Source organism: Astatotilapia calliptera, chromosome 17, assembly GCF_964374335.1.
Source record: "Astatotilapia calliptera chromosome 17, fAstCal68.1, whole genome shotgun sequence".
Taxonomy (NCBI): domain Eukaryota; kingdom Metazoa; phylum Chordata; class Actinopteri; order Cichliformes; family Cichlidae; genus Astatotilapia; species Astatotilapia calliptera.
The window spans coordinates 21,175,430-21,190,559 of NC_137438.1; the positions used below are offsets into that span (position 1 = coordinate 21,175,430).

General features: G+C 40.6%; 1 protein-coding gene across 1 annotated transcript; it reads left to right on the plus strand.

Annotated features, from left to right (window-relative positions):
- The first annotated feature begins 4,945 nt into the window (after positions 1–4,945).
- LOC113008670 (arg8-vasotocin receptor-like) lies at positions 4,946–13,941 on the plus strand. The gene is made up of 2 exons (XM_026146260.2): positions 4,946–6,300; positions 12,381–13,941. Exons 1-2 carry the CDS (start codon positions 5,379–5,381, stop codon positions 12,662–12,664), a joined length of 1,206 nt encoding a protein of 401 aa, XP_026002045.1. The 5' UTR covers positions 4,946–5,378; the 3' UTR covers positions 12,665–13,941.
- The last annotated feature ends 1,189 nt before the right edge of the window (positions 13,942–15,130 follow it).

A 15,130-nucleotide genomic window follows, 5' to 3' on the forward strand; every position in this document is an offset into this window, starting at 1 on the left:
GGACCCGAGGCGTGCTGTTGATTTAGGATTGAATTATTGTGTATTGAAGTGCCCAACCTGGACCCAGGGAGATAATAGAGAAGCCCAGCACACTGACTGGGATAATGTATAGTTAATTAAAGTGTACCGAGAGCTAAACTCAAAGGGGCAATGAGTGAGATTTAGTTAGAGCCTCGGAGCAGAAAATCCACATCTGTGAGTCCTGATAGCGTTGTAGATCGATACTAATGATCTGCCTGGAACAGATGCTGATACTTCTGGCTCCAGAAAACCTACATAATCTATTTTGGAACAAAAATTCCTGAACTGATGATGTTAAGAGACTCATAGCCTTCAGGGACTGACAAACACGTAAATGTATAGGCTAAAAATGTGATAGGAGACAGAAAAATGTGAATTTTGTGAAAAAAATATTCTGACACAGTGCTTATTTGTCCACATCACCTCCAGAGAAAGAGTCAAAATTAGGAAAAGTGTTTATCAACATATCAGTCAATCCATCCATCCTTCCATCTGGGTGGGCTGAAGTCTTTCCCAGCTGCCATAAGGTGAGAGGCAGGGTGCACCCTGGACAGGTCAGAACGCACCAAAAGCTAAAATTACCCTCATGTTTTTTTTTCTTTATTAAACTACCAAAATAGCTACAGAGAGACTCAAACATCCCTAAAGACACACAAAGCACTGAAAAAAGACCACTGTGGCTATGCAAATGGTAACCTGCAGTTTCTCTAGTGGTCACTTGAGGCTGGCTTCAAAGGTGAGTCTGTCCTCATAGCCTCTTTGCATAAACTTTGCAGCAGAAATAAACATGTTTGCAGCCTGACACAAAACGCACTTGTCTCCATGAAGAATTTCCTCCTTCATAATGATAATGAAGACAGTAGATTTGCTTTTATAAGTCACCCATTTAGTTTCTATTACAGCTTAAAGTTAAAGTAGTGCCACTTTGAGTTCAGTGGCTCCACTGACCTCTTCGTTGTGTTTGCAGTTTCGCTACCTTTTGGAGCATTTTTTGTTTCGACTTGTTTCAAACATAAGAAGTTTGTACTCACTTTGGACTGTTTAGCAAATATCTGCATCTGTGCCTTACACCTTTATAACCAAGCTTTCTAGTATTTGCTAATAATTTACTTATTTTACTTAAACCTTTAGTCTGTAGCGCTCAGTGTATCATCCCACTTTTTATGAGAAAGTTATGAGACTTTTCCATCATCCTTCTGTTTTTTCCCCCTGAAAAACAAATAAAACCCACAATACATTTTAGGCAATTTTCATCTTCACAAGTTTTGAAAGAAATTTGTCAAATGGTTCAATAAACTTTCCATTCTCAAAAACTTTTAAATTTTGGGGGATTTTCTGGCTTTTGTTTCATGATCCAAGCGTTAAACCACTTCACATCAGCTTCACTTGTTCTGCCTAAAATCTATTTTTTGACTCAAACTTTGTGTCCACTTGTTTACCTACTTGCCTGCCTTTAACGGCAAGCTGCCTTTTTTTTGTTACAGATTTGGATTTTGGATTTTATTCTGCTTCAGGAGTCAGACCAGTGTCAGGCTTGAGTTAGCTTTAAGTGAACCAGTCTGGGGGCAGAAAACGACAGTGGCCCTGAGAGTTCAAGCGCATTGCAACTTAGAAAACAACAGCTAACAGAAAAATACCTCGAAAGCACAAAAAACAAAACAACCGCGAAACAGAAGGAAAGTGTTTCTGGGGACATAATAACGTGACGGAACAGTGACAGAAACAAAAACGTGAGACACACTTTAATCACGCGACTCATATAATACTGTAGACACACGTTTGCTATTAACTGTTTACTGTTTACTTTGTCACTTCTTTGAGCTGTTCAAAGAAGTGACAAATATTTTTCTTCCCCAGAAACACTTCCATTTTCTATTTTTAAAATTTGCTGAGTTTTTGTATTTCCTGGTGTTTTTGACCTCTCAGGGACCACCACTGCAATCAGACCACATGTGTCTAAAATATCTTTCTCTGATGTCATGCTGGCTATGTCCATCTTTTATATACAGTCTGTGGTTTAAAGCAAGCGATTGTTATAGATTTTGCTTTCCTGTTTGGTATTAGCTGAATGTTTTTGTTTACATAATATAAATAACTGAAGCTAGACACCATGTTGTGATTAGGATCGCACCAGCTGAAGTAGATCCTGTATTTTGAACTGAGCTGTACACCTGCTAAGTTTCATGTTTGAATTTTGCACATTTTGACAGACAGACAAAAACACTTCTGCCGAGCTCCTGAACTCTGGCTTTGAGGTGGTTTCCCCTGCTTTGCTGAGGTCTCCAGGTCTCCAGTGAAATCAATATGTCTAATATATGCGTGCTTGGAGAAAATACTGATTTTTGTGGCTTTGGTCACATAACCCTTTCAAAACAGAGAATGGAAGTGTGTTTGCCGTGTGCACCTGTATATCATACACATGTAACATGCGCCTTTTCCCATGTGTGCCTTCCTCTGAGGCCTTATCAGTGTGCACGCCGGCCTGGGCCATGCATCATTTTCCATACCAGCCTGACAGCTTTCCTAATCACAGCGTAATTAATCTATAACTCCTGACAGCCCTGACCATTACCCACCATTGTTTAAACACAACACATTATGTAATCGTCTGCATCAGCAGCTGGCTCTGCCTCTGACATGAAAAACAGTCCGCTTTCTCCACCCCTCGCTCAGCTTGCGTTCTTTGCATATAGATTGAACATTAAGATACTAAGTTGTGGCCTTGTAAGGCAGCAAGTGCAAGAAGTGACGGTGTTATTTACTTCATTGGCAGAGGACGGCGGGACAACGAAGTTCTGCCACAGAGGAGGAGAATTAAAGGTCCCGTGAGGCAAATTTGGTTTGGAAAATGTGCGGGAAGCCTTTAAGCACTGCTGTTTATTATTTCTAATGGTTGCGGTGTCATCTTTTTATTTCTATTATGCACATAAACTGAAAACAAATGTGGATTCACACTTTATTCCTCATAAGAAAATCAGCCTGTTGGCAAGTGGGCTTCTGATGCTCATGGAGGGATTTTATTTACCTTTTGGATCTGCTGTTTTCAAGCATCATGGTTTGCTTCTGCCTACTGCACATGCTCAGTATCGTTTCATCCACCTGCAGGCGTTACATGTGATGCCACAAAATGTAAACTGACAGCTAAGCTGTGGTGTTGTATCTAATGGTATTCATTATTTCACCCAAGTTTGGTGGTTTTAATTTTTAATTTTTAACTTTTTAAGTTGGATTACTGAATGCTTGTTTGACCGCATTATAAAACACTTATTAAAGACTCGCAGAAAAAAACATATACAAGTAAATGTAGTCGCTCTCAAAGTCCGACTCAATTAATTTTATGATATAAATAAGTTATACCGTAAATAGAAATAATAAAACAGTTCTTTCCACTCAGGCACACAAAACATATTTCTACAGTGCCATACATTTGTTGTCACTGTGTGCATTAAAAAGTCCATTATTGCACATTAAAAATCCATCAAAGGGTTTACTCCTGTAACTGTTGTTGCATGTGTTGTAATTGGTGTGTGGTGTGTGTTGGTTGGAGGGGGGGGGGGTTCAGTCATTGTTTCGGATGATAATGGCTTTAAGATGGAAAAGTGTGCGTTTTCTTGGGGGTAACAGGTCAGACAGATTAAGCTGAGTCTTCCAGGATGCTGAACATGTCTCCAGGGCAGCCAGCTGGTGTTTTCTGATGTTTTTATCATTTTTTGCAGAGCTGAGTGAGGACAATTTCAGTGGAGCACCAGTAGAAAGACACCAAGAGATGCTGTGTGAGGTTCACCTTCCTGAGCACTCTCAGGAAGTGTGGACACCTTCTCCACCTTCTCCCCGTTGATGTATCAGGATGTGTGTGTAACCGGGTCATAAATGACATATTCTTATAATTATACAAAATGTGTCCTAAACCCCAAACTGTTTGTGGTATGCCAGACTTCTAACACCTCCAAGCCTGTAGTTATCTTCATTATCAGCTCATTATCAGCCCCTCCTCATCCTTTTCTTCTTCTTTGGTGCAACCCTAATTTTGTGGTACCCGTTTGGCCTCTCTCCTTTTCTGCAATTCCTCTGTAGCAGAGGTCAGTGTCATTTCTTTTCTAACACTAATTATATCTTTCTCCACCCTGATGTTTCTGATTGTGTGTTTTAGTTCATTATTGTCATCATTACGCCTGTTTTTACTAGATGCTGTGAATATGTGGAACGTGTTTGCCGTGTGCAGGGACACACCAGTTACACACGGAGATTCTGCTTCCTCCCAAAGTGAATAATCATTTCTCTTGCCTTTTTTGTTGTGTTATGGGATGTGACATGCGCAGTGTTGATCCTGGTCAGACATCTTGGCGCAGTCTACTGGGTGGGATGGTCTCAAAGGCAGAGCTGTAGTCCCCATGTTGCTCCACTGATATTTAAAACACAAAATACTGCTGTGTTTGACCAAACATATCATTATGTTATGATGAGAAAATATAAATATACCTTTGATTTTGGTAATAAAATTATCCTGGACAGGTCACCGGTCTCTTCCTGTTAAATAGTGTTTTTCCTCCCCACTGTTGCCAGAATCTTGCTCATGATCATTGTGATTCTCTCTCCAATAATATGGCCCGTGGTGTCCAGTGTGCACCCTGAGATGTGACATTTTGAATTTCCATTATGTAATTTTAATTTACTGGAAAAGGGGTTCACAGGAGGGCAAATGGGAAAAATTTTGAGAGTAACAATAAAATATTCTGGGTCACAAGACAGCAGCAGCAGTTATGATCTTCTGATTTCACATATTTGTAGCTTAGGAAAAGTTTCTGACTTCCAGAACTGGAATTTTGTGGCTTTTGTTACTTTTCCAAAAATGTCAGAGATGAAGTTCAAAAACTGAAACTGACAAATTATTATAGTGACATTTACAAAAAAAAAAAAAAAGAGTCGATCTTGAAAGTAAATTTTTTAAAGACTAAATAAATAATCGTTCTTTCTTTTTTTTTAATCTGGTATTTTCAGTTTTTATTTTGTCCTCTATGTTCGTCTTTTACTCCCCCCCCCCCCCCCCCCCTTTCACTTTATCCTAAGCATGGAGCTGGTGGGAGGGAGTAAGGTGATGAAGTGCGCGTGTGTGGGGCTTTGGATACAGTGAGGCATGCAGAGGGCTGGTTCTCGGGGGCAGTGTACTTTAAAAGGGGCTAGATCTGCTGCTCGGATTCAGGTTGGAGTTTTTGTGCACCTCGCAGGGAAACAGATGGATCCCTTCTGGCTTTTTAACCCGTGAATTCTTCTCAATAGTCCCGTACACGCTGGAAGAGGGTTACGGTTACGCACAAGCGCGCAGACACCTCCATGCGCCCGGAGGAGAAACGGTGACCATGCCGCTCTCCTCGGTGAGCTCCTGCAATGCCACGCACCAAAACTGCACCGATAGCTCTAACTTTACGCAGCAGCTGAAGAGAAACGACACCGACCCGTTCGGACGTAACGAGGAGGTGGCCAAGCTCGAGATCACCGTGCTGAGCCTGGCGTTCGTGGCGGCGGTGGTGGGCAACCTGAGCGTGCTGCTCGCCATGTACCGAGCCCGGCGGAAACCGTCGCGCATGCACCTGTTTATGAAGCACCTGTGCCTGGCTGACCTGGTGGTGGCCTTCTTCCAGGTGCTGCCGCAGCTCTGCTGGGAGGTCACGTTCCGCTTCTATGGGCCGGACTTCTTGTGCCGCATCGTGAAGCACCTGCAGGTGCTGGGCATGTTCGCCTCCACCTACATGATGGTGATGATGACCGTGGACCGCTATATCGCCATCTGCCACCCGCTGCAGACGCTTCAGCAGCCCACGCAGCGCGCCTATATCATGATCGGCTCCACCTGGGCGTGCAGTCTGGTCCTCAGCACCCCACAGTACTGCATCTTCTCCCTGAGCGAGGTGCGCCCCGGCTCAGCCGTCTACGACTGCTGGGGGCACTTCGTGGAGCCGTGGGGGGTTCGCGCGTACATCACCTGGATCACGGTCGGGATCTTCGTGGTGCCCGTGGCCGTGCTCGTGTTCTGCTACGGATTTATCTGCCGTACGATCTGGAGGAACCTCAGATACAAAACCCAGAGAAGAAAGAGCGCGGAGGCCAGCAAAAGCGGGATGCTGAGCCGGAGCTCGGTGAGCAGCGTCAGCACCATCTCCCGTGCCAAATTACGCACGGTCAAGATGACCTTTGTGATCGTGGTGGCGTACGTGGTGTGCTGGGCGCCTTTCTTCACGGTGCAAATGTGGTCGGTGTGGGATGAGACATTCTCCTGGGACGGTGAGTGACCTGCTGACAGGACCAGAACCTTACTAAAAATATAAATCACACTTGTGGCAAAGTGTGAGTAAAGCGAATGGGCAGACTGAGGTTTAAGTAAATTTAGCGAACTTCACAGGTTTGAAATTACAAAGCTAAAGGCAGAATGCAGATTTTTAATTTAATTTAAATTGAATCACAACTTCTTGTGAGAATAAACAGAAGCTAACAGCTCCCTGTAACACTGTTATTTCAGCCTGTACACACGTCCACGTGTCTCCGTTTGAGCCACATCTTTTCTGGTGAGACATGTGTTCACCTTTGAGCCACAAAGAGGCACATCCCCTCAACATATGAGGCAAAAATGCTTTGCGCTCATCTACAAATTAGCGCACTTGTCCACCCCGGTCTGCAGTCAAATTTTCTGCTTTGTAGCAACTTTAGACGTTCCACCTTCCCTGGAAGGGATTTTAAGGGAATTAAAAGAATGCTAAAGAGCAAATTTTCTTTAATTAAGATGTCTTTGGTTCAATTATTGGCGGCTCCAGTTAAATAAAAATCACAATGCAAAGCCTATAAATCCAAATGTAATATTGCTATTGGTAGGCACGTGTTTAGCCTCGTGCCCGCATGCAGATGTTATTTTGCGCAATAATTTAAACGTGCTTCAGTGCTCAATAACTTTTTTTTACAAGGTAGTGAAACAATTTTTTTAATTAATCAATTAATGTAGTTGATTTGGGTTTATTTAACAAGAACAATGTGCACTACATATATTACAACAGATGCTAAGGGCTCATTTTCCTTAGATCATCCGATGGTGCAGATTAAAAAATGTGACATATTGAAAAATGTGCGAAATGAAGCACCTTCATAAAACAAAGTGTACTCATAATGAAAGTACTTAAAGAAGAAGAAGAAATTACAGTTGAAGAGCAAACCATCAACAAACCCACAGATACATTTCTTCAGTGCAAAGAAATTTAAGGCATGTGAGCCAAAGCTTCGCACAGGCAGTAACTGCAGACCTGAAGATATTTCAGCCACATTTTCAAACTAAAAGCGAAATTTTTCTTTTTTTCTGTGAGATTTTCTGGTATGAAAAAAGAAAAAAAATTCCAAATCTCTGCAGCCTCCGGTGAAAAAACGTTTGGTCCAAGTGATGTTTAGACTTTTCCTCAAATAATAATCATAATTATATACCCAGTGTTGCCAAACACGGCAAAAGTTTTAGCATAAAAATGTTAAGGCGATAAACATAAAGATTAATATGTTGCCATCACTCTAAAGATGCAGCTGGAGATGACTTTAATGACCTGATTTACTGCTGGTTAGTTTTACCTTCTATCTATCTATTTATAAATTTTTAACATCAGCATAAAAATGAGTAACTGAAATTTTAAAACTATAACACGGAGTACAAAACACAACATTCTCACTCAAAATAGAAAAGGAGCAGAACATAACATCAGAACTGCATATCAGTAAAACACCTGAGTAAATATACTTTGTTACATTCCACCACTGGAAAAATATTTTGCAAACACAGACAGTGATTGAATCAGCGAAGTCATGAAGCATTTCTAAACTCTTTAAATAAGATCTTGATCATAGCTTACAAAATAGAATATGCTGATAATCGTTTGGCAGTTTGGTAAACATTTGGTCAGTTTATAAATCGACAGATTCTAAGCCAGTTTACTGTCTCGCATATTATAACATTTCTCTCACACGTGAGGCTCAGTTTGGTTAAAATCTTTCATTTTAATTTGCTCCACTCTGCAGCAGTTTGGGTTCAAAATGAGACAAAGTGGTTAAATTGTTCCTTGCACTCAGAAAGGGATTATATTTAAAAAGTTCAGAGCTCTGACTGGTTTTACGCCAGAAAATGATATAACCCTGATGTTCCCTGAAAATGAATTCCTATCAAGCTGCTGGAAGCAGCACTCATGCCCTCACCAGTCAGTAAGGCTCTGTATGACAGTGATAATGAAATTCTTCAAGTGGGTGAGCAGACCAGGGCAGCCTTTTCTCCTTTAACAGACTCCGAAGCTGCAAAATAAAATTCATATCCTGACTTCTATCATTGGAAAATTACTCAGCACTGACATGCACAGGCTTGAGGTTTAATAAAAAACGTCAAAAGATAAAAATAAAAAAATTTCACATATCTCCTCTTTTAATTTATTCGGTGGTTAAGGTTGGCCACAAGTTTCTGCTTTCCAATTTCTCTGTGACCTGCCACACTTCTCTATATTTTCTACTTTTTAATTGGTATTTGAAAAAGCTGGAAACTTCACACATGGTTAAACTGGCTCAAAGCTAAACAAAGAAAGCCTTTAATTGGCCTTTAATTAAAACTTAAATAATTACAATATTGCAGGGAAATCTTCCAAACTTACACAAATGCCAACTCTTTCCTTCCAAACCATATCTGTTATTAAAGCATGCATTTAATGGCTGAAGCAGAGATGAAGCTTTCTAGTATCATCATATAGGGACCCTGTTGGGCTTGTTGGGTTCTGCTGGAGTTTCTGTACAGTTGAAAAACTAGAACATATCAGATTTGAGATTCTTTTTCAAATGTTTTAAAATGCCAAAAATTCAAACAATGATCAATGTAGTGGTGTTGGTCAGTTGGCAAATGCTTTTAAGTCTAAATTCTGGTATTTGGTCATCAGGAACATGGGCATGACCAGGCTGGACCTCTATTTCTTCCAGAGCTTCATTAATTCTTTGTGGAAAAGATTCAGCAAGGTGCTGGAAACATCATTTTTGGATCATTCTGACACGACAGCATCAAACAGCTGCTGCAGATTTGTCTGCTGAACATCCACAATGCGAATCTCCCATTCCACCACATCCCAAAGCTGAGCAGGCAACATTTTTCCAATTTTCTGCAATCAAGAAGACCCTGTGTGTATTGTAGAGTCACTTAAATCACTTTTATCTCAATCCTGCTGTTCAGTTTAAACTTCAGCAGGTCATCTTCATCGTGTTTACGTGCCTAAATGCACTGAATTGCTGCTCCGTGATTGGCTGGTTACATATTTGTGTTTCTGTCAACACACACGGGCGGGGCCACACTGGGAACCAGCGATCATATCAGCAACTGGATGTTATGTACGTTGTTTAATGACATTTTTGTCCACATAAAGGCCCCAAAAAGTCAACAAAAGTTCAACAGATTGCAGAATAACAGTTTTATGACAAGAAGCACGGCAAGAGAAACTTCTGATAGGCCAGAAAGTTGAACACTTTTGTATTTTCTACAAATTTACATAGTTTTAGCTGTTCTTTTAAATGTACCTTAGGACATTTGTGGTGATTTGTATAGAAGTATACTTCTAACAAACTATGCAGCTCATTCTCTCAATCATTTCTCTCAAATAGAAGACGTTTTGGCTCATCTTGAAAGAAAGGCAGCTCTGAAATGCAAACGTGAGGTCATAGTTCACAGGACAGAGGTCAATATAACATTTAGAATCCCTCGCTGTATCCCAATTCAGGGTCTGCAGCCTTAAAGTACGCAGCCTTAACGGTCCTCAAGGGCCGTACTCAAAGACTGCTGAGGCCGGAAGTGCGAGGCTTGTAAGGTTGTGAAATGGGACGGTCTAGCCTCCCTTGTGCTGCCCAGGTTGCCTAGCAACCATGATACTAACAGCTGGAAACGTTTCATACAGCTTTGTCTGACAGAAATAAAGGAGAACACATTTTATACATTTGTTTCTACATGAGCTTTGTGTGATTTGATAAGTATCTGAGGCTGAGACCACAGGACTGTAAAACATGATTGTTGGGCTTCATTTCTTTACTGAACAGTCATTTAAGATTAGCTATTAAATAACAATTAGCTAATGTTGTTCATGAGACTAAAGTCATCTCACTTTGGTAATGTAAATATAATATGGCCAATATTATGGTTATTATATTAATCATTATTAGTTATTACAACAGTGAGTTTGAACTCCGTGTCAAATACTGAGCTTCAGTAAAGAGTAGAGTTGCATTTATTTATATTTCCCATCACCTTAAATCTTCACTCAAAGACAAGTATCTTTGACAGTGTATCTATAGATGTATTATATATAAGAGACAAATATTGTTCTTTTAATATGTTGGCATTACTAAATTTGGCTCAATGCTTACATATATGTGTAAAAAGCAAATGTACGAGCTGTGAAAACTGTGTCTGATAAAATGAAGAGTAGACTGATATATGAAATATTCCTTTATTGGGTGAGAAAATCAGACCATGTCATAACTGCTTTAAGTCATACAGAATAGATATCAGAGCCTTAAACAGGCTGGCTTCTGCTAAATGGGTCAAACTGGGCACAAAGTATACAAACACATAACATCCTTATAGAATATGATGTAACACTATAGATCAACTTACCTCAGAATATATAAAACATATAAACAATTACAGCAATATGATGCAACAAACACAGCAGTGCTACTAATCCAAAATACTCAAAGCTTCATAGAACTGAAACAAACATTTTTAGGTCCATTCTGCTGCTGATACAGACTTTAGGTTTCTGAATATTAAACTTGTTTCTGCCTTTCATAGTGTTTAACTTGAAGGCCCTGAGTACTTTCTCCCACACTGAAAACACTGGGATGATTAAATTATTTAATAAGACTGATTCAGGACAGACAATTAGTTATTTTAAACTTTCCTAGCAGTCCTTCACAAACAGGGAACAGTCTGTCTATTCTCTCCATCTGTCAGCTGCTGCTGGCTCTTCCTCCTCCTCTTCCTCACACACTGCTGAGTTTGTCCTGGTGGATCATCAGGGGTGCAAAGCCTCACAGATGATGTGCAGCAGTGGGTCCCTCAGTCTGTGACGTAATCGGCCTTAAAATGCGGCCTTTAAGGCTGCAGACCCTGAATTGGGATACAGCCCCTGTATACCAGCATCATCCGGTCAAAGCAGATGGCCGCCCCTCCTGGAGCCTGGGTCTGCTTGATGTCTCTTCCTGTTAAAACTGAGTTTTCCTTCCCACCGTTGCCAAGTGCCTGCTGATTGTTGGGATTTCTTTGTATTATTGTAGGGTCTTTACCTTAGAATATAAAGAACCTTGAAGGAACTGTTGTTGTGATTTGATGCTATATAAATACAATTAAATTGAACTGAATTGAAGGCAGCAGAATTTTTATAGAGTTTTAAATATAAAAGTCTTTTTATTAAAGTTTTACCTTATTTGACCTTAAGGAAGAGTTCAGAGGTTCAAAGTAACGTGATATTTAGTATCCACATACGTATGGCTATATGTTGTCAATACAAACAATGGCAGTTCAACGAAAAGTTTTAAATAGCTCGACATAGCATTATCTTTACTTTGACCTTCAGATTAATCTATTCACCTTGAAGGAGAGGTCAGAGGTCAAATGTGACATGATATTTAAAATCTTTATGTGGTACTTTCTATGTGTTGATAATACACAGCACACTTATAAGAGGTTATATACGTTATAAATCACTAAGTTGACCTTGAAGACCTTGGTGAATGTAAGTTATCGTGCTTACAAACAGAATGATACGCTGACTCTTCCAAACACATGACCTTGGAGGACATAAAAACAGGAGGCCTGAATATGATAGCAAGGCCAAATAATGTATTTTTAGAGTAGTTAATGTATGTATTTCTATTTGATGCACTCTTGTTTGAATGCCTCACTGGACTTAACCATTTGCTCTGCTGTAATGAAACTTGTCTCAGCGGCTCCATCACGTCAGTAATTATTACCATTTCTATCCCTCCAAACCTCTGCTGCTGTCTCACCGCAAACGATCCGTCTTTAATCAGGAGAGAATTGCAGAGTCTCACGCGGCCTTCAGCATCAGCTGTCCTTGTTATCGGTGGTGCAGGAGAGCTGAGCTGGTCTGTTAATACTGGCGTTCGCTCGGGGTTGCTTTGCAGGCCACAGCTACATGAAGGCAGCCAAACCTTATTAAGAGCTGCCCGGCAGGCTGGCAGTACTCCAGTGTGTTTCAGACTAGTACATGTACTTTAAAAGGAAAAACACTTTGGTTTAGTTGCTGACGTCTCCGAGTGTGCTTCATAAATCTCTCTTCCCGTTTCCCCTGCAGACTCTGAGAATGCCGCTGTGACGCTCTCCGCCCTGCTGGCCAGCCTCAACAGCTGCTGCAACCCCTGGATCTACATGATCTTCAGCGGTAACCTGCTGTCGGACTTCGCCCGCAGCCTGCCGTGCTGTTGCCACCTGCGAAACCGGTTCCACCACCAGGATTCGGACAGCAGCATCCGCCGGACCACGCTGCTGACCCGCCTGCAGGGTCAACGCCCTTCAGAGCCTGTCAGAGACCTCAACCACACCCCCAAAAGCTGCCCGCCAATCCCATCTGCATCCTGACCCCCAGAAACACTACCTTTGTGTGTTTATGTGTGTATGTGTGTGCGTGGTTAGTAAAACTGCAGCAGGTTTGAAGCAGTGAGGGAAGGTATGACATCATCTGAGGGTGCGTTCACACCTACCCTCTGTTTTTTTGTTCCAATCCAGTGGGAAAGTTTACTCCAAAGGACATTTTTGGTGTTTGGCTTGTTTGGGTTCACACAGCTGAAGTTTAATAACTCATTTCCAGTCTGCGGGGTTGGAGACTGTGGGGATAGTAAATAAGTGCTGTACAGTACAGGCAGTGTGGATGTATTTCACTTTGAATGCACTATTGGGTGTGTTTCCTTGGAGAGCTGCTCTCATTGAAGTATTTAAAGCATGTTTACGAGATCATTTTTTAAGACTTGAGGTTAAGTCTGGTGTTACTCTGCAGTCCTTGAATTAATTCATGTACAAATCCCTTCCCTCTCAAAAAAAAATGTGTTTGTCCGTTTCTGCTTCATACTTTCTCGCTTTTGCTTTCTCCCTCTGAACATACAAAACTTAAAAAAAATATTTCCAGCTCTTAAAGCCTCAATAAAATCCTCTTTGTTGTGCTGTTTTCTAAATTTAACAATCAAACAGGAAAATAGTGCATTTTGGGGGGACTATTTTCAGTGGCGGATGAATTTGTCTACATTGGGATATCCAATGACCTCACCTGATGTCATTCCGTATTTAATCAGTCAGTGCCTCTATCACAGTGTACTTAATGAAGCTATGAAGTTTAACCTTCATACTGTGAAATCATTGTTTTAAGAACGCTGGAGTGGAAAGGTACTTTATTAATAATTATTTAATTCTTTTAGTTATAAAATGTGGAAAGTTTGGGTTGAACTTTTTTTTTTTTCAAAATTAAAAAACCAACCAAACAAAAATACTTTCACAAAAAGAAATTACGTTAGAAAATCAACTCATATTTACCTTTAAGGAGCTGGAATGACTCTGGGACGTGTATCCACACTACCCTGCTTAAAATTGTAAATCCTAATTAAAAGTGCTATTTGTTCAGTATAATTAACACTGCCTCTGTGAACATCTGTTTAATTATTAATTTTTATTATGATGCTCTGATGCTCGCTCATGCTTTGCTGGCTTCTGTAGCAGCTTTGAGCCTCTTTAGAGACTCATTCTCAGATGTGTTTGTAGATATTGAAGATATTTCATGAGTGTGATGTTTTCTGTCATCTCTGTATTGCTCTAATATGTATTGCACGTTTTGTAAAGGCAGATAAAAGCTGTTGTTTGTGTCGTCACGTGATGTTCGACTGCTTTCTGTCTGTAACAGGAGGGTTTTATAGGTGATCACTTACCTGCTTTTAGTAACTTTCACTAAGTACAAAAGCAGTGAAGAGCTAAAGTAATGAAAAAATATTAGTTATAGATCTGTGGATTGATCCGGCCTGCATAAGTCAGTAATCTTTCATAAAGACTATTATGATCATCAGAGTTATGGGTTTCCTGCAGTGCCACCATAAAACTGGAATTTCAGGGGTTTTAAGTGAAATATCCAAACAATAAATTGAGGTTCTTCCTGATAGGATCAACCTTTTTCCTCTAGAACAGGGATCACAAATTCAGTGGCTTGCGTGAGAAACATGATATCATTTTAATTGATAAAGCTCAAGCATGTTTTGAGGCTCCATGAAGATTTTTGTCTTTGCTCAAAAATGTTTCTTGATGGTAACTGTTTCTGATCTAACCTCTTTAGATCTGGTTCTCTTTGTGTTCAGAGTCAACATGTTCTCCAGTGTGAACGTGTCAGGGTTGAGCTTAATAGTGAAATATTTATATTTTCTGGCCACTTGGAGCACCAAAAAGCCAACAGTGTGAGCTCAGTGTAGCTCAGACGTTTATATGTTTAACAAACAAATGCTTATCTCCACATATTACAGCACAGCATTATCATCCATTTCCAGCTGTTTTTGTCTCCGTCTGATAAACGTATCAGGATCAGATAAAGACTTTCCTAAAGTGTAACCGTGGTGACATCATCAGCTGGTTTGTGAGACTGCATTTTGAGTGTTTTTGCTAAAGAGTGGACCTGAGTGACCCGAGTGACATCATGAACTCACTGCTCGAGAGTTGACGTGGTTTAACCAGCAGACGAAAGGGAAAAATGAGCACTCCTTAACTGGTTGCTGGAGGTTATAGAAAATGGCAACTGGTCTGCAAACACTGGCTAACTAGCAGCTTACCAACAACATTGGCATTCAAATGGCGTGACTATTACTTTGAACAAACATTTACTATTTCCAGTTTGCACTGTCCTTTTTAAAGTTTTACTGTCACTCAGCTGGTAGTTGGTGAGTCTCTGCAGACATGTCACCATCTTCCATGCAAACTAGAGGCGACTGTGGCAGCCAAAGTGACTGCAAGGAGGTTTTTGACTACCAGCTGGGGAACACACACAGACAATGAGTGTCACAGACGGGTTGGTCACCT